Raw genomic sequence first — 17,798 nt, 5'->3', positions numbered from 1 at the left:
GTCTATGCGTCATTTCACAGTGTTCCTTTCCTAAGCACACACATTGGGGATTTGCTGCTTTCTGCATTGTCTTAGCTGGTATGACTGGGTTCTGTCATTTTAGTGTTACAGTCACAGATTATTAACATGGAAAGTTTTTAGATGGATGTTACTCCAAGTATTAATATTTTGGGGTTCATTATACAGATCTCTGGCCCTCACCTTAGACCGTATGTTTTAGAAACAGAAGTGGAGTTCAGGAATTGCATTTTTTTAAGGTACTTAAAAAAAAAGAAGTATAGTTGATTTACAGTGTTGTGTTTAGTCCCCGGTGTACAGCAGAGTGATTCAGTTACACGTGTATATACATTCTTTTTCATATTCTTTTTCATTGAGGTTTATTGTAGGATATTGAATATGGTTCCTTGGGCTATTCAACGGTACCTTGTTGTTTATCCATCCTATATATACAATAGCTTGCTTCTGGTAGTCCCAAATTTACAATCCAACCCTCCCCAGGAATTGCATTTTAACAAGCCCCTTGCTAACAGCAAAATTGGTTTTAGACCCCAAAACAACATAGAGAGAGACACTAAAATAAAGTGAAAGGCATTGAAAAGCACAACTTTTTAGGCTTGTTTCTGATCTGAAAAGTAGTGAACCCCATTATCTGGGGCGCTTCGTCTTGTTTCCCTCTGTCCGTGACGCCCATTGTTAGCCGCTTCCTACGGTATGTCCTCAGCACGTGCATTTGACTGAGTGCATCAGGTTCACTGTCTACAGCTAATTCTCAACGGTGACATCATGACTTCTCTTTCCCTTCTAGATAAAGCTGTACACCAAACATGGGACTTTGAAATACCAGACAGACTGTGCCCCGAACAATGGTTACTTTATGATCCCCTTGTATGATAAGGTAAGAGGAGAGAGCGCTTTAGTGGTTTATGGTGGGAGGTTGTCAGTGTGGCCCACAGGGCTGCGCTAACTGGGGGAGTGGCTTTCCCGAGTGAGCAAGTACACCTCTGTTCTGTAATTTATAAGTGGAATATGGCAATTCTGGCCAGACTATGAGGGTGATGGCTTATGTACTGGCTTGATTGAATAGCAGTGATTCTCAATGTCTCCAGGGATCCTTGACAATGTCTAGAGACATTTTGACTGTTACAACCGTGAGGGAGGGAGAGTGGTCCATTATCTCCTGCTTGGAGGCCAAGAATGGAGCTAAGCAGGCTGCCATGCTGTGCAGGTCAGGGAAAACGTCAGTGGTTCCAAGTCTGAGAAACCCTGACTTAATAGAACTTCCTATTAATACTTGCAAGCAGGTTAAAACATTGTTAAACAGTATTACACAGGGCTTCCCTGCCAATGGAGGGGATACAGGTTTGATCCCTCTTCACGAAAGATCCCACGTGCTGCGGGGCAGCGAAACTCGTGCGCCACGACTACTGAGCCAACGCTCCACAATGGGAGAGGTCGCCAGAGCGAAAACACTGGGCACCTTGGAGAGCAGCCCTTACTTGCTGAAGCTAGAGAAAGCCCAGGCACAGCAGTGAAGACCCAGCACAGCCAGTAAACAGACAAACAAATAATTTTAAAAAAGTATTATACAAGTAGTGTGTGAATTCATGAGTATTGTGGGGGAAAAAAATCAAAGTTTTTAGAAGTATATGAAGTAAATTTTATATTTTATCCCCCAAGACCCCCTCCCTCTGTAGTGATGACTTCTGATCAAAGTTCTGGTGTGTATTCTAGCAGATGGCTTTCTCAGTATTTAGAGTTGTACGGATATCCAAGAATATACATGCATGTACACATACGCAGACAGGCAAACGCTTGTGCTCAGAGATGGGTATCCATACATGCCTGTATTCCTACCCCCATCCTCCCCACATTTCAGCTTTTTATGTGGAAATGTAGATAAGCACACGAAGTTACAAAAGTTACTACCAACAGCACAGAGATCAATATTCTTGAACTTATATCTATACATAATACATAAGATTGTTTTCTAGAGGTGGACTAGTTGATACTGAAATTTTTTTTTTTTTAAAGCATTCTCAAGGAACCCTTTACTCAAGGGTGTATGAATAAAGTCTCGCTTTTTGGCTTTAGTTTCTAAAGATCTGGTTGACCCTGGCAGACTTAAGGTTAAGGGTTAACATATGAAGGGTTAACATTAGACAGTAGAATATTTGGCATTGAAAGACCATGAGTGGCTGAATACAGTGTCTCCAACTCTTTGCTAGATTAAGGAGGCGTTTCTGGGGTTGAACTTGCCACACTGGTAGGGAGTCAAAAGCCCATTCCCATTTATGAGCGCAAAGTTTACTCTTGGAATTCCATTCCAGGTGTGAAAATTCTACATTACATGATTGTACTAAACTAAGTTAAAAGTTGAAGGGTCGTCAGTTCTTATTCTGCACTGATTTTTTTTTTTTCCCTCATAGGGAGATTTCATTCTGAAGATTGAGCCTCCTCTAGGGTGGAGTTTTGGTAAGTTAACAAATAACCAGGTATACTTTGTAAAGGATTAGGCTGTATGCTGAATATTAAATTGATGGAGTGCAGAGATTGTTAAAATATGAAGGATTCATTTCTAGTGTGCAAGAGCGTTGTTTTTTTAAACTCCTCCATTCCTGTTACTTTAGAGTAGATTGTGATTTACTTTAGACCTATCCTAAGGTTTTCTGTCTTGTTTCTTGAAATAGGCATCTTTTCTTGTACATTACAGGAAACTCCATTTTTGCAACTTCATTCATTAAGTGCCAGAAGAACTTGTTGACTATAGGAGTCAGGAGTGGGGACTTGATTTCTGGCCCAGGATGGCTTCTTTCTTAGCCCCCTCAGTGTTTTTTTAATAAACTTTTTTTAGTGAATTAATGGTAATACTAAACATTGTGAAATTTGACACAAAAATTCAGATCTACTTAAGAAATCAGAAGCTCTAGCAACTTTGAGGCCTTACCAGCTCTGTGACAACTTTGGACGAGTTATTTCCACTGGGTCAGCATCCATCAGGCTCCCAGATGGCTCATTGGTAAAGACTCCACCTGCCAGTGCAGGAGACAAGAGACACAGGTTTGATCCCTGGGTCAGGAAGATCCTTTGGAGGAGGAAATGGCAATCTGCTCTGGTATTCTTGCCTGGGGAATCCCATGGATTGAGGAGCCTGGTGGGCTGCAGTCCATGGGGTCGCAAAGAGTTGGACACAACTCTTAAAATGTGTGCATACATGGTCAGTTGTGTCCGACTCTTAAAAGCAGTCTTTCTGCACACAGAAAAGCTGCAAACTTCCCTGAGGTGAGTGTCTTTTAGCATGGTTGGAGGAGCGAAAGTGGGGTTGATCAGAAGAAAGGGTTCTGCTGTGGTGTAGCTCAAACTTTTGGAGAGCAGAGCCTGGATATTTCGGTAGAGGTGGGTGTGTGATCCCAGTTCTGTAGCTTGAGGGGAGAAAGGGCCCAGTTGTTCCTACCAGGCCTGCCTGTGAGTTAGGGGAGGAGGAATTGAGTCCCTGTGGTCACAGAGGCAGCGACACACATCTGGGTGACAAAGTTCTTTCTCAGGTCACAGCCGGGGCTGCCTGACTGCTGGGGTCCAGAAACTGGAGGGGAGTCAGAGCCAAGCCCTGGCCAGAGAGGTCGCAGGTTGGAGGCCTGTGGGAGGGTTTTGTTTGAATCCTCTCCCTTCTTGTCAGTTCTTTTTCTTTTGATAAGCTTGTTAATTGAACCACAGCATGCGTGTGTGTATGCGTGCTAAGTCGCTTCAGTCATGTCTGACTCTGTGCGACCCTGTGGGCTGTAGCCTACCAGGTTCCTCTGTCCATGGGATTCTGCACCCAAGAATACTGGAGTGGGCTGCCATGCTCTCCTCCAGGGGATCTTTGCAACCCAGGGATAGAAGCCGATTCTCTTGGTTTCAGAAATTCTCATCACAGCGGTATCAGGCGATGAAGTTCAACAAAATGAACACACATAACCACCACCTAGGTGAGGAGACAGAACCTGACCAGCTCCCAGAAGTGCTTCACCCCAGGCGCTACGAGCCGCCCTGCCTGACCTAAAATGATAGATTATTGTACCTGTGTTGAACTCCATGTAAATGGAATCATCCCAGGTAGTTTTGTGCCTGGTTTCCTTCTCGATGTTCACAGGATTCAGCCTTACTGGTGTTACTATATTAGTTCTTTCGATTGCTATGACAGAAAGTGATTTACCCCTTCTGCTGTTGGTGGGCAGTTGGGTCGTGTCTCGATTTTGGCCACTGAGAACAGTGTTCCTGTGAACGTCCTTGTTACTCCTGTGAATCTTGTGGTGCACATGTGTTTGTGTTCCTGTTGAGTATTAATATACACCAGGGGTGGAATTGCTGGGCAATAGACTTTTTACATGTAATCCAGCCCTAGTAGAGATTTCTGGACCGCCAGAGTAGATGTTGCAGAGCTTTGCTCTAGCAGCGTGTGTAAGAGTTCAGTCCTCCACATCCTCACCAACATTGGCTGTCTGTCTCTTTTATCTTAGCCGTCCTGATGGTGGAGCGGTTTCAGCCACTTATTGTGGTCTCAATTTGCATTTCCTGATGGTCCATGAGATTGAACACTTTTTCACGTGTGTACTGGCCATTTGGATATTCTCTTTTGTGAGGTGCCTGATAAAGATTTTATCCATGTTTCACTGGCATCTTCCCCTGTGTGTGTGTAATTCTTTATTTTACCTGAAGTTCTCTTTAAAAAAAATTATCTCTTTTTTTTTTTTGGCCACACCGCACAACGTGTGGAATCTTCCTTCCCTGACTAGGGATTGAACCTGGGACCTTGGCAGTGGGAGCGCAGAGTCCTAGCCACTGGACCGCCAGGGAATTCCCCTGAAATTCTCTCGATTTGTCCATTTTTTTCTCTATCACTTCACATTCTTCCGAACTTTTTAAAAACTCAACTTTAACCCATATTATGATGAACTCTTCAGTTATTTTTAATCTCCTTGAATTGGTTGCTGATACTGAGAAATCAGGACACAGCAGATAAGACCCAGATTTTCAGTTTTTCATGAGAACTTGGGAGCTCGGGCAGCAGCCGGTCATGCGGCAGTGGTGGGTGGAAGCTGTCCCCTTTTCTCCGTTTGCCTCAGTCCGCACTTGGCCTCTGCTGACTTCCAGTCCACCTGTTTACTACGGATACTGGAGTTTATGGTCTTGGTCTAATGTGGCTGAACTCATGTCCTCGATCAGGAGACAGATCTGGAGCCAGACTTTCGGGGTTGAGAGTGGGCGCTGTCCCTCAGGAGCTCTGTGATCTTAGGAGAATCCTTAACCTTTCTGTGCCTCAGTTTACCGCCCAGTCAGCTGCAGTGTTCCTGCCTGCCTCTGAGACAGTTGTCAGGGTTGAGTGCACCTAGCTCAGTGCCTGGTCTCTGGTGGGCGTTCAGTACATAAAAGTTTCTGGCATTCACTAGATTTTCCATGGGACTCTGAGATACAAGTCAGCCGCGAGACTGTTACAAACGTGTCTTATACTCTTAACCCTGGTTCCCTCTGGGGTGGAGGAGGGAGACTTCTCCCTCCTCCTCCCTTTGGATTTCCAGCCACGTGAGTGGCTCAGAAATGAGTACAGTGAAAGTTAAGCAGTGCAGTATGTTTTACGTGACAGTTTATCCTGTCCCAGAACTCAGCTTGCTCTCGTATCCTGTCCCCTGTCCCCTACCTCCCACCCCCCTGTCATTGTGCAGAGCCGACCACCGTGGAGCTGTACGTGGATGGTGTCAGCGACATCTGCACGAAGGGCGGGGACATCAACTTCGTGTTCACAGGCTTCTCCGTGAATGGAAAGGTCTGGCGTTTGTCACGTTTGCTCTGTGATATAGACTCAGTCTCCTTGTACCTTTAAAAAAAGCGAGAATTTTGAAACTGGGGGCTTTGAGGCTATGAGGGATGAACAGATAAGCTTCAGGAGGGCCTGGGAGCTTGATGAAACTGTATGTAAAATGTGGCGGGTGTTCTTAGGGGCTGGGTCTAGGTTGCTGGTCACTGCTTTGTCCAAGTACAGACAGCAGGATGGCCTTTTAGAGAGATAGGGTCTCAGGGGCCAGTCTCCCCATCCCGGCCTGCAGCGCCACGGCTGAGATGCACCTGTTTATTGCCTACCTTACCTTCATGGTGGGTTTATTCTCCTTTTCCTTTACCCTGAGAGGGAGGACCTTTGGTCCTGGCTTTATCTGTGGGTTTCTTGTTGGAGATGGCGACCCTGGGTATTTATTATTTCTCTGTGGTTCAGCCGTGCATCTTTAATTGATGATGCTTTAGAGTCATTCTCAGGTGGTAAAAGTCCTTCTCAGAGGTAAAAGAATCCACCTGCTAACGCAGGAGACATGGGTTCAATCCCTGGATCAGGAGGATCCCCTGGAGAGAAAAATGGCAACCCAGTCCAATATTCTTGCCTGGAAAATTATATGGACAGAGGAGCCTGGCATTCTCTGTCCAGGGGATCACAAAGAATTGGACATGACGGAGCAGCCAAGCACGCAATAGAGTCAATGAAATGGAGTGACATTTTACTGTTGCTGTTCCTTCTCCGTGTGCCGCTGCTTCTCCAGGAAGGGCAGCCACGATCTCTACCATCTTTTCCAAGGAATCCTGACCCAGAGAAGGTCGTGGGCAGCAGGCGCAGGCTGGACAGTGCTGCTGAGGGGGGGACATGGCCGCTGGGCGGCTCCTAACCTCCTCCTTGTTCTCCACGGCAGGTTCTCAGCAAAGGGCAGCCCCTGGGTCCCGCGGGAGTTCAGGTGTCGTTGCGAAACACGGGCACCGAAGCGAGGATCCAGTCCACGGTCACACAGCCCGGCGGAAAGTGAGTTAACGCTTGTGCTGCCCTGCCCTGCCCTGCAGCTCGAGCTGGACCCTGATGCTGAGGGTGGAGCTCTGGACTGAGGGAGACCTGGGTTCAGACCCTGATTCAGCCTCTTACCTTCAGACAGGTTCATATACCATCGGGCCTCAAGTTCCTTACCTGTAAAGTGGAAGTCTTTTGACCCATATCTAGCGGTGATGAGATGATTAAAAGTGAGATAAATAAAGCACCCTCTGCAGGACTAGGGCTTCATTTATTGGCTGGGACTGGCTCTGGTTCCCAGGTGGCTCAGTGGTAAAGAACCTACCTGCTAATGCAGGAGATGTGGATTTGATCCCTGGTTCCGGAAGATCCCCTGGAATAGGAAATGGCAGCCCACTTCAGTATTTTTGCCTGGAAAATTCCATGGGCAGAGGAGCCTGGTGGGCTCTAGTCCATGAGGTGACAAAAGATTTGAACACGACTGAACATGGCGTGGCGTGGCGTGGCACTGGCTCTGGAGTCCATCGGCCTGGGTTTGAATCCTGTTTCTCCCATTTGCTAGCTGTCTGCCCCAGGACAAGTTACTTAAGACCTCTATGCTTTGGTTTCTTCATTTATGAATGAAGATAATCATGGAACCTAAAACCTAAGGTTATTGAGAAGATTAAATTATGATATTATTGTTTCAAACTGTCTGGCATAGAATATGCACTTAATAACTTTTAGCTCAATACAGATTAGCTCAATTACAATTTTTAAAAATCATTTTATCACTATTACATTGCAATCATTTTGTAGTTGGAACTGATGACTATTTAATTAACCTTGTTGAGTCAAATTTAAAGATTTATGTAATGGATTTATATTGTTGCATTGTAAATGTTAATAGATGTGCCAAGATTAATTCTGAATAGTTCTAGCTGATCATTTTGAAAGCATACAAATCACCATTGACTGCTTCAGTACACAAATCTGACTACAATGCAAAATAGAAATTTATAATGAGCCTGTCAGTATATCATCCAATTTTTAACTGATAATTGTTAGAATTATATTTCAGTTTTGCAAAATACCTTGTTGCCTTTCCAGCCCCCTCCCCTGATCTGTAGAAGGGAGCGTAGGACTTTGATTTTCTCTGGTCTCAGTGATTTGCTGCTGGCCTTGCTGGGGAAAGGGCCTTGAGCTTTCTGAACCCCTTTGCTGTGCGCCTGCTACACAGAGAGTCACATGCAGACCTGGGGTGCTGTGAGCACGAGCTCGAGGCAGAATCTTGCCCGGACCGAAATCCAGTGGCAGTGTCAACGCCGCTGTAGCCGGCGGTTTCCTGGCCCTGCGCGGTTATTACAGGCGACATCTGATGTGATAAAATACCACCGCAGAAGAAGGAACTGAATTGAAATTTTGGCATTCCTGTCCCTGGAATCAGCCCGCTTGTGGTCTGGTGCTTTTGCACATCTGAAGGGCTAAATGTGTCAGAATCCTGGAGGCAGCGTTTCCAGCCTCAACTCATCTCACTCTGGTCTTAGTTTGTTCACAGCTGCGAGAGCAGTCTTTGTCGGCTTCTGGTTTCATCACAGTTGCTTTGCTCAAGAGCCCAGAGTGGCTTCTGTTTGTTGCTGATAACAGATCTTAAACTCTCTGGGGTTGGAGTCAAGTTCATTATCACCTGTGCCGTGACGCTTAGTATCATCTTGTGTCAGTGTCTGTCGCAGCTCAGCGGGCCTGTCCGCCAATTGTGTTTTTTCAATTTTCTCCTTTAATTTGTTAATGAGTTCCATTAGTTATTTGGTTGTGGCTTTTTTTTTTTTAAATATTATTTTCTTGTTCTCACCATGTGGCGTGTGGGATCTTCCTTCCCTAACCAGGGGTTGAACCCATGCCACCTGCAGTGGAAGTGTGGTGTCTTAACCTCTGGACTGCCAGAAAAGTCCCTGTACCCCATTCTTCACACAACTTTCCTCCCTTCCCACTTCTGTTCATTTAGACACTTCCCCCCTCCTCACCTCTTCATGCCTGTCTGTCGGCACACACTTGAATGATCTGTGTCTGACCGGTGCTGAACCATAGGGGCTGGTATTTAGACTAGACATCCCTGGGGGTTAAAGAAAACATCAGCCTTCCTTCTCTTCAGCACACGAGCTGCTCTCCTTGCACACAGCCAGTGCCCAGTAAGTGCTATGTGATGAGGATTTGAACAGCAAAGGATTGAATTTCATTTCTGCTCCTTTAACTGGCTCAGGGCAAGTTTGTGGTAACTCATGCATCATTTTCTTGTGCTTGGAAGAGGAGTCCTAAATTAGAAATATTCAGGTTGCTGGAAGAAAGTGAAGTGGTATTTTTTATTTCTTAGGTTTGCATTTTTTAAAGTTCTTCCTGGAGATTATGAAATCCTTGCAACTCATCCAACCTGGCCATTGAAAGAGGTGAGCATTTATTTCCGTCTTGTCGATGGCCATGCCAACAGTGTGCTGGTTTGGGGACAAATGGAGTGGTTTTCAATTCCAGATATGAAATTATTTTTGTTTTTTCTAGAAGTTCATGGAAAAAACAATGATGCTGCTGATTAGTTTGGAGGTGTTTATACAGGAAAACTCCTGCACTGTAGCAGATGTTGCTTATGTTGGCTTCTGTTTTAGGTAACGACATTGTCTTCCTGCTGTGAAGTTGGTTTGTTATTAACTTATACGTATTTTAAGCTAAATCAACACCAGAGGGACCTGATGAGATTATTTTATTGTTCTTTTTTCTGTCTGTAACAGCAGTACTTATTCTGAATTCTTGTTCTTGTGCCCAAGGAGAATATGTAAGAATGTTTATTGCAGCTTTGTTTGTAATAGCAGAATATTGTGAACAGCCTATATGTGCATGCAGAGGAGAGTGGATTGTGGTTTCACCACACAATAGAATTCTGTGTATAAGCAATAATGAATGAACCAGAGCCACGCGTATCAATTTGACTGTACTTGAAAGCATAATATTGAAGGGAAAAGGCAAGTTACTGAAGGACGAGGAAATATGATACCATTTATATAGTGGTTAGAAACACTTGTGATCATAACCACTTCTGGATACATTCATATGTGGAAAAACTATAGAGATGCTGCAAATGGGAATGGCAAACAGTGTTTTCATTATGGTACTGATGTCTGGAGAGGGAGGGAGGAAGGGGTGTGCAGGTCTGCAGGGTCTAGAATTGTATTTCTTCTCTTTTATTCTTTAGCTGGTTGGAGCTTATATAGGTCTTCTTTGGTATAGATCCCTGTATCTTTTTGTTTGACTGAAATAGTTTATGGTAAAAGATTGAAAAAAAGAAGACACCCACTAAATGTGGTTCTGTAAATAACTGAAAAAACAGTTTGAAATAAGACCTAAAGGACATTTCAAAAGGTTAGTTTTTATATTGGTTTTGAGGCTGTGTTTCATTCTTGCTAAAGAAGCATCAGTATTTCAGTTTTTACTCTGAGTTTTATGCATTTATAAGTGATGATATAATTTCACACCTCGATGTGTCTGTATCCTGTTTATGGTCTGGTTCTTAGGATTTTTCTCTTCTGGTCAACATTTAAAAATGTTTCACTTAAAACTCAGTAGCTTACACATTATAAATAGAATACGTTTTAAGATTGGCGGTGTTCGTTAGTTGTATGCATAAGGAATTTGAGTTTTTTCATGTAAAGTTGTGTTTTAAAGTAAAGCAGGCTATTAAAAGTCAGGAAAATGGTTGCCCTTTGGGGGAGCAGTATCAGGAAGGGAGCAGGAGGGGGCTTGTGAGGACCCAGTGTCTGTTCTGTGTCTGAGTGCTGGTTCTGTTCCGTGTCTGGGTGCTGGATGCATGGTGTGTTTGGGAAAACAACTGTTCCTGTGTGAATTGCACTGTAACGAAGAGATTAAAAATACATGGATGGATACCATTCAACATAGAAAAAAATGTTCATTAAAAAAATTGGAACATACAGAAGAACATAAAGGAGTGGAAGTGGAAAAATTGGAAGGTGGAAAAGTATAAAAGAAATAGAATGCCACCATCATCGTTTCCATTTTGCCGCCTTTCCCTGCACTTCATCTTGCCCATTAAAAATAGTTGTGATCATGCCACACATTCATATGCAATTTTATACCATTTCATTTGTTGCTTTTCTCCGACTTAACATTTTAGCAGAAGCATGTCCTCCTGTTGTTAACGCTTTGTGACCATCTGTTCTTTTGGAAGTTAAAATCTTCTTTTGTAGGCGAGCACCACTGTGCGAGTGACCAACTCCAACGCCAACGCCGCGGGTCCCCTCATAGTGGCTGGCTACAACGTGTCTGGCTCTGTCCGCAGCGATGGGGAACCCATGAAAGGGGTGAAGTTTCTTCTCTTTTCTTCTTCAGTGACTAAAGAGGTAAGCAAAGAGGAGTGAAGAGCAAGAGAGATTGTGGGCAAGGATTGGTGGGGATGGGAGATCAGAGACTAAGAAATTCAGGTCAGTCACAGACATGGAAAGCAAACTTAGGGTTACCCAAGGGGAAAGCTGGGTGGGGGAGGGATAAATTAGGAGCTTGACATTAACATATACACACTACTGAATATAAAATAAACAAGATCCTACTGTATAGCACAAAGGTGCATATGTAACGTCTGACTCTGTGAGTCCATGGACTGAAGCCCACCAGGCTCCCCTGTCTGTGGGGTTTTTCAGGCAAGACTACTGGAGTGGGTTGCCATTTCCTCCTCCAGGGGATAGCATGGGGAACTATATTCAGTATCTTGTAATAAACTGTTTTAATTGTGGTGCTGGAAAAGACTTGAAAGTCCTATGGACTGCAAGGAGATCAAACCAGTCAGTCCTAAAGGAAATAAACCTTGAATATTCACTGGAAGGACTGATGCTGAAGTTGAAGCTCCAGTACTTTGGCCCCCTGATGCGAAGAGCCAATTTACTGGAAAAGACCCTGATGCTGGGAAAGGTTGAAAGCAGGAGAAGCGGGGATCATAGAGGATGAGATGGTTGGATGGCATCACTGACTCAATGGACATGAGTTTGCACAAACTCCGGGAGATAGTGAAGGATAGAGAAGCCTGGCGTGCTGCAGTCTGTGGGGTCACAAAAAGTCAGACATGTCATAGTGACTGAACGACAGTAAGCTGTAATGGAGAAGAATCTGAAAAAGAATGTATATATGTATATCTGAATCACTTTGCTATATAGCAGGACATAATTCAACATTGTAAACCAACTGTACTTCAATTAAATAAAAAAATGCAGGTCAAAGTTGATGGATCGTCTCACCACCTAAGAACCTTGTGTTTCTCTTTTGACTCACAATAAATTGAATGTCTGCTCTGGGAGGCAGTGTAATTCAGTGGAAAGTGCCCAGGCTTTGAAATCAAACAGACCCAGCTTCAGACAGATCCCAGCTCTGCCTCTGAGCAGCTGTGTGAACTTGGGCCAGTATGGTTTCTCACCTGGACTATGGTGATCCATGGTAGGGGAGGACAGTCAGGTGATTTTTTTTCTAAGAAGGCTGTACCATTTTAACTTTGCAAGTGAAAATTGAAGTGTTAGTCACTCAGTCATGTCCAAGTCTTTACAACTGCGTGGACTGCAGCCCACTAGGCTTCTCTTTCCATGGGATTCTCCAGGTAAGAATACTGGAGTGGATTGCCACTTCCCCAGGGGATCTTCCCGACCCAGGGATCGAACCTGGATCTCCTGCCTTACACTCAGATTCTTTACCATCTGAGCCCCCTGGGAAACCCTTAACTTTGCAAACTTGTACGTAAAGATTTCTACATTGTGCTCTGTTCTCTACTGCATCGTAGTTTTCAGAAACATTTTGTGAAATAAAACTTATGCAAGTTTTTTGAAAGGTGGCTATTTGATAATAATCAGAATGTGGAAATGGAAAAGGAAGTCATTTTGGCCTTTTTCTGCTGACATAGGATGTCCTGGGCTGCAACCTCTCCCCGGTGCCCGGGTTCCAGCCCCAGGACGAGAGTCTGGAGTACCTGTGCCACGCGGTCTCCAAAGAAGATGGCTCCTTCTCCTTCTATTCCCTGCCGAGCGGGGGCTATACTGTGGTGAGCAAAGCTGCCTTCCGTTCTGTTTATGTTTGGGAGTCTTCCGACAGGAGGTATCCATGCCCTTGGGATAGCAAAGGACCGAATGGTTGGCCTGCAGTTCCACAAGCCTTTTATTTAGCAGTAACTTAAGGTGAGACTCTGTCTCCTCAGTAACAGCTGCAGAAAGCGTAAGTCTTTCCTCTTTTAGATGTGAAACCGTTATGATTAATAGTGTCTGTTTGCCCACTTTGAACCCCTGGTTATTTGTGGGCTGCTGGCTTTGAGTGTTAGTATTGATGGTTGAATCATGGTCCTGGCTCTTAGTAATTAACAGACTCTTCCTTCCAGATTCCGTTCTATAGAGGAGAGAGGATTACCTTTGATGTTGCTCCTTCCAGACTTGATTTTACTGTGGAACACGACAGCCTGAAAATTGAGGTAAGACCTCCCTGCCTTCTGGAGGGACAGGTATTGGAGTGCCCATTCCTGGGCACAGGTGTTGCAAACGTGTTGAAAAACAATTAATATTTATCTAAAAGTGATGTTGGAAAAAACAGAATCTTACACTTTCTTCCACTTTATTCTGGGATCCACGGAATCCCTCACATCGCTCACATATTATCTGTATCTTAGTGAATTGGAGCCCTAGTTTTATCTACTTCATTCAATGAGATATGTTCACTGAGTGTCAGTGACATGTATTTCAGGTACTATTCTAGTGATGGGCTTATTGGAGTAATTGAAAGGCAGAAATTCCTATTCTTGTGTAATTCATGTTCTGATGGCAGAAAGAGACAATACATTTATAAATAAGTAAATCAGAAAGTATATGAGAAGGTCATGTGTTCTTTAGAAACAAAGAAGAAAGGAAATTATACAGTTTCAAGGTCAAGTGGGGGTTGAGGTCTCCAAGGTTATGGGGAGGTGACTTTTGAGTAACAGCCTGAAGGGGAAGAGGCAGTGAAGTGTACTTAGATCTGTGGGAAGAGTGTGTAAGACAGGGGCATGGCAGTGCAAGAGTCCTGAAGCGTGAGTGTGGCTAGGAGGTGTGGGGAACCCCCAGAGGCCAGGGTGGCTGGAATGGAGGGAGGGAGGAAGGGGGCGGGGGGTCAGAGCGGTGATGGGGCAGGTCGTGCAGGCCCTGCCGGGCTTTCTGGGTGACAGTTGGCACCACTGAAAGGTTCTGAGCAGCAGCAGGTGTGCCCCCCTGCCTGCCATGTTGAGCAGAGTCTGCAGGGGGCAAGGTGGAAGCGAGGGGCCAGCCTGGAGGCTGTGGCAGGAGACCAGGTGAACTGACAGAGCCTGGCCATATGGGGTGACAGGTGAGGTGATGGGTAGGGTGAGAGGTGGCCTGACTCCGTAGACCTGAAACAGATGGTGAGCGTGTTTGTCGTCACATTCCTCTCTTTAATTACAGAGGTAGAAAACGGTTACTGTAGAAAATGTGCTCGGTCAAATCCCCGAAGAAAGCAGCAGCCTTTTATAAGTGGACCGCCTAGTGTTAGTTATTGAAAAAATTAGATTTTAATCATTTTCTTTTATATTAGAAAGGACTACATTGAAGTAGCTTAACCGGGTGAAAGCTAGCTTTTAGGTCACATGCTCAGCGGGATTCTGATCTGCCTTTTAAGATCCACTAAAGCATTTGACTGTTCTGCTGTGCCCTGGAGGGGGGATGGGAGGGTAAAGGTCAAGCCCTTGGTGCTTCAAGGGACTTGCCAAGAAGGACGGGGGCAGGTGAGTGGGGAAACACATTTTCCGATTGCAAACCAAAGTTTTAAACAGACATGAGTGGAATTTCAGGAAGCAATCTATAAGCTAAATAATGTAGGACCGTTGAGTCTTGTTCTTTTACTGTATTTCTAACACGTGGTTTAGTGCCAGGTACATGGCAGGTGCCTAATAAAGATGATTGTTGAGTGAATAGATGATTTAATAAGTGGGTTAAGCACGTCTTTTTAGACAAAGAGCTATCTGTGACTAAAGAGGAAGCCATTTTCTTAAAGCTCTCAAATACCATCACATGCATGCATTCCATCCATTCATTCAGGAGTCATTTGTTGAGTACCTACTGTGTACCAGGTGACTTAGACAGAAGAGGTCCCTGTTTTCATGGAGCTCACGTTCTAGTGGGAGGTAGACAAACTAGGAAGAAATCAAACAAGGACATTGGAAAGTTACTGACTATTGGGAAGGTTTTTGCTGAAGCCTCTAAAGTAGATTAGTGTGATTGTCAGTGCGTGGCTGGGGCAAGAGGCACGGGCTCCCGAGGGAGAGTAGTCAGGGAGGGGTCTTGGAGGTGGTGACGGTTTGAGCAGAATCTGAAGGATGAGATGGGGTGGCCTGTCTCCCATCTTCTCCAGGTGTGGGAGGAGATCCAGGCTGAGGGAGCAGCTGGTATGAAAGCCCCACATGGTGAAGGCCCATGGGAACCCCAGATCAGGGTGGCTGGAGCGCAGCAACTGCAGAGGGCCGGGTGCTGGCCCTCACAGGCAGGGAGGGTGCAGACACATAAACCGAACTGAGAACGTGGGGTGAGGGGATGCGCAGCAGTAGGGGCTGAGTGAGGGGGTGTAGGCGGACCTAGGACTTGAATTCCAGTGTGGGGAAACCAGAAGGGCCTGAGAGACCTTGCAGAGGTGGAATCCACAGGACTGTGATGCTGCCGGGTGGGCAGCGGGGTGCACGGTGATCCTGGGTCTAGGCTGGGAGACTGCGGGGTGGCCTGGCCCCCTGGAAATAGCGTCTGGAGGGGAGACGGCACAGAGGGGTGCTCGCACAGGTCTGCCTCAGTGGTCTCTGGGGAATCCCGTCTCTCGACCTTTTTCATTCAGTTATTTGACAAATAGCTGTATTTGGGAATCTAAGGAGGGAGACAGATGTGGGAAGGGGTTGCTGGTGGGTGAGTCGGGAGGGAGCCGGGCTGTCACGGGGGACCAGGAGGAGCCAGCGTGAGGCAGCGTGCTGAGCGGTGGCCTGAGGGGCCTGAGGGGGGCTTCCTCAGCTCAGGTACACGACAGCTTCTCCCTGTTCCTCATCTTCAGCCGCTGTTCCACGTCATGGGATTCTCTGTCACCGGGAGGGTCTTGAATGGACCGGAAGGCGAAGGTGTCCCGGATGCGGTGGTCACCCTGAACAGCCAGATCAAAGGTGGGCAGACACGCTGGGTTTTGCTACAGAGGGAAATGGAAAGGAAACAAAATCTTAACGACTCTGTGAAAACAAGCCAGCTTTCGGTATCCCCGTGTAGATGGGGGACATGCAGCTGTTTTCGGTTCATCCTTTGTCAGCATGTTTTTGTTCCACAGTCAGAACAAAAGCTGATGGCTCGTTCCGCCTGGAGAACATAACCACCGGGACGTACACCATCCACGCCCAGAAGGAGCACCTGTACTTTGAAACCGTCACGATCAAAATCGCACCCAACACACCTCAGCTGGCTGACATCATCGCCACGGGGTAAGGGGATCGTGGAGGGCCCCAGGGCTTACTTTGGCAGTCAGCAGAGAACAGAACACCTTCGATCTGACCGTGTGTTTCTGCCACGGAGTTTCATCCAGTCTCCGACACCTGTGGAGACTCAGCTGGCTTCTTTAGAAAGATCAGAGCTAAATGTTATAAACTGAAGGTACTTAGCGTTGGCCGCTTCCCGAAAATCATCTTGCTTCAAAATTAAAGTGGGTTTACGATAGAAGAGGATCTGTTGTGCCTGACTTCACATCTGTGGGGCCTTCCTTGTCTTAATTGGAAGGTAGTGTAGTTGGTTGAGAATGTTGGTTGTAAGATGCTTCAGGTCATGGTCACAATTCTTCCTGTTTTGTTGTGCTTAGCGTGAGTTGTGAGGGGACATGGCACGGTTGAATTCCTGTAGTTTCATTACACAGTGACAATGTTTAGTGCAGAGAACCCCGGCCTTGGAGTAGAGTCTGGGTCTTTCTTATCTGCATGTTCCCTAGAGAGCGGAGGTCGGGGGAGGCTGCCATCTTTTCCTTGGCAATAGGCGCTCACTTAAAATTTACTTGGTGGCTCAGTTGGTAAAGAATCTGCCTGCATTGCAGGAGAGACCCAGGTTCGATCCCCGGGTCAGGAAGATCCCCTGGAGAAGGGAATGACCACCCACTCCGGTATTCTTGCCTGGAAAATGCCATGAACAGAGGAGCCTGGCGGGCTCTGGGGTGGGGCAGGGTCTGCGTGGTGTGGCTGAGGGATGGGGCACAGTGCCTGGCGTTGCTGGGGTGGAAAGTGCTGAGCAGACGGAGGGAGCCGGTGTCACAGGGCCTCTTTGTGCCCCACTGGAGGCGGGGCCTTTCCGTCAGGGAGAAAAGTCACAGGCCAGTGAACAGCTGTAAGCACGGAGGGAACGTGGTTAGATTTTTGTCTTTAGTGAGACACGTTGGTGCCATGGTGGGGAAGGCCTCGAAGGGTCGAGATGAGGGTGCGGGAGGCCTGAAAATGGAGTTGACGAGGGCCTGTCTGATGGAGAAATGTCTTGGGGTTCCCAGCACGAGGAGCCTGGTGGGGCTGAGGCATCAGTTGTGGCCACGGGGTCCGAAGGCCCACTAGGGGGCGTTCTTCACTAGCTGCTCAGCTGGATTGTGAATCTGGAAGACTTGGTGGCAGAACCTTGGCAAGTGTAGGAGCGGGTAGAAGTGGATCTGTGGATCAGAAATAGAATGTCAGCCCTCGAGGGACAGCCTCAGGAGAGCCTGGAGCGGGGGCTTTTGATGTGACCTCCTGGGGTCCGGGAGCTGAGCCCTGAAGACGTGCTTTACTGGCCTGGTCACTGAGGAGGTTTTCTCTAGGCAGGTGGGGGCTCTGGGTCAGGGCTTCAGCGAGGAAGCAGACCCCCGAGGAGCCTCAGGAAGTGATCCTGGGCTTCACGAGCAGTTCTGAGCGGCGCCTCGGTGAGGCACCAAGGTGAATGCTGGGTGTGTACAGTGAGCCAGACTATCGTTG

At 46.4% G+C, this 17,798-nt stretch overlaps 1 protein-coding gene across 1 annotated transcript in view; it reads left to right on the top strand.

Annotated features, from left to right (window-relative positions):
- The window catches only part of LOC129545406 (BOS complex subunit NOMO1), a 55,733-nt gene that overhangs the window by 2,693 nt on the left and 35,242 nt on the right, over positions 1-17,798 (top strand). Inside the window, exons 2-11 of the mRNA XM_055409560.2 lie at positions 806-895; positions 2,427-2,472; positions 5,700-5,800; positions 6,711-6,817; positions 9,150-9,222; positions 11,029-11,181; positions 12,723-12,860; positions 13,191-13,280; positions 15,887-15,992; positions 16,151-16,301. Coding sequence (XP_055265535.2) covers positions 806-895; positions 2,427-2,472; positions 5,700-5,800; positions 6,711-6,817; positions 9,150-9,222; positions 11,029-11,181; positions 12,723-12,860; positions 13,191-13,280; positions 15,887-15,992; positions 16,151-16,301 — 1,055 coding nt within the window. The remainder of the gene's footprint in view (positions 1-805; positions 896-2,426; positions 2,473-5,699; positions 5,801-6,710; positions 6,818-9,149; positions 9,223-11,028; positions 11,182-12,722; positions 12,861-13,190; positions 13,281-15,886; positions 15,993-16,150; positions 16,302-17,798) is intronic.

Source organism: Moschus berezovskii, chromosome 27 (assembly GCF_049115385.1).
Source record: "Moschus berezovskii isolate FMDL1 chromosome 27, NW_MosBer_1.0, whole genome shotgun sequence".
NCBI lineage: Eukaryota > Metazoa > Chordata > Mammalia > Artiodactyla > Moschidae > Moschus > Moschus berezovskii.
This window is presented reverse-complemented; position numbering and strand designations above follow the sequence as displayed.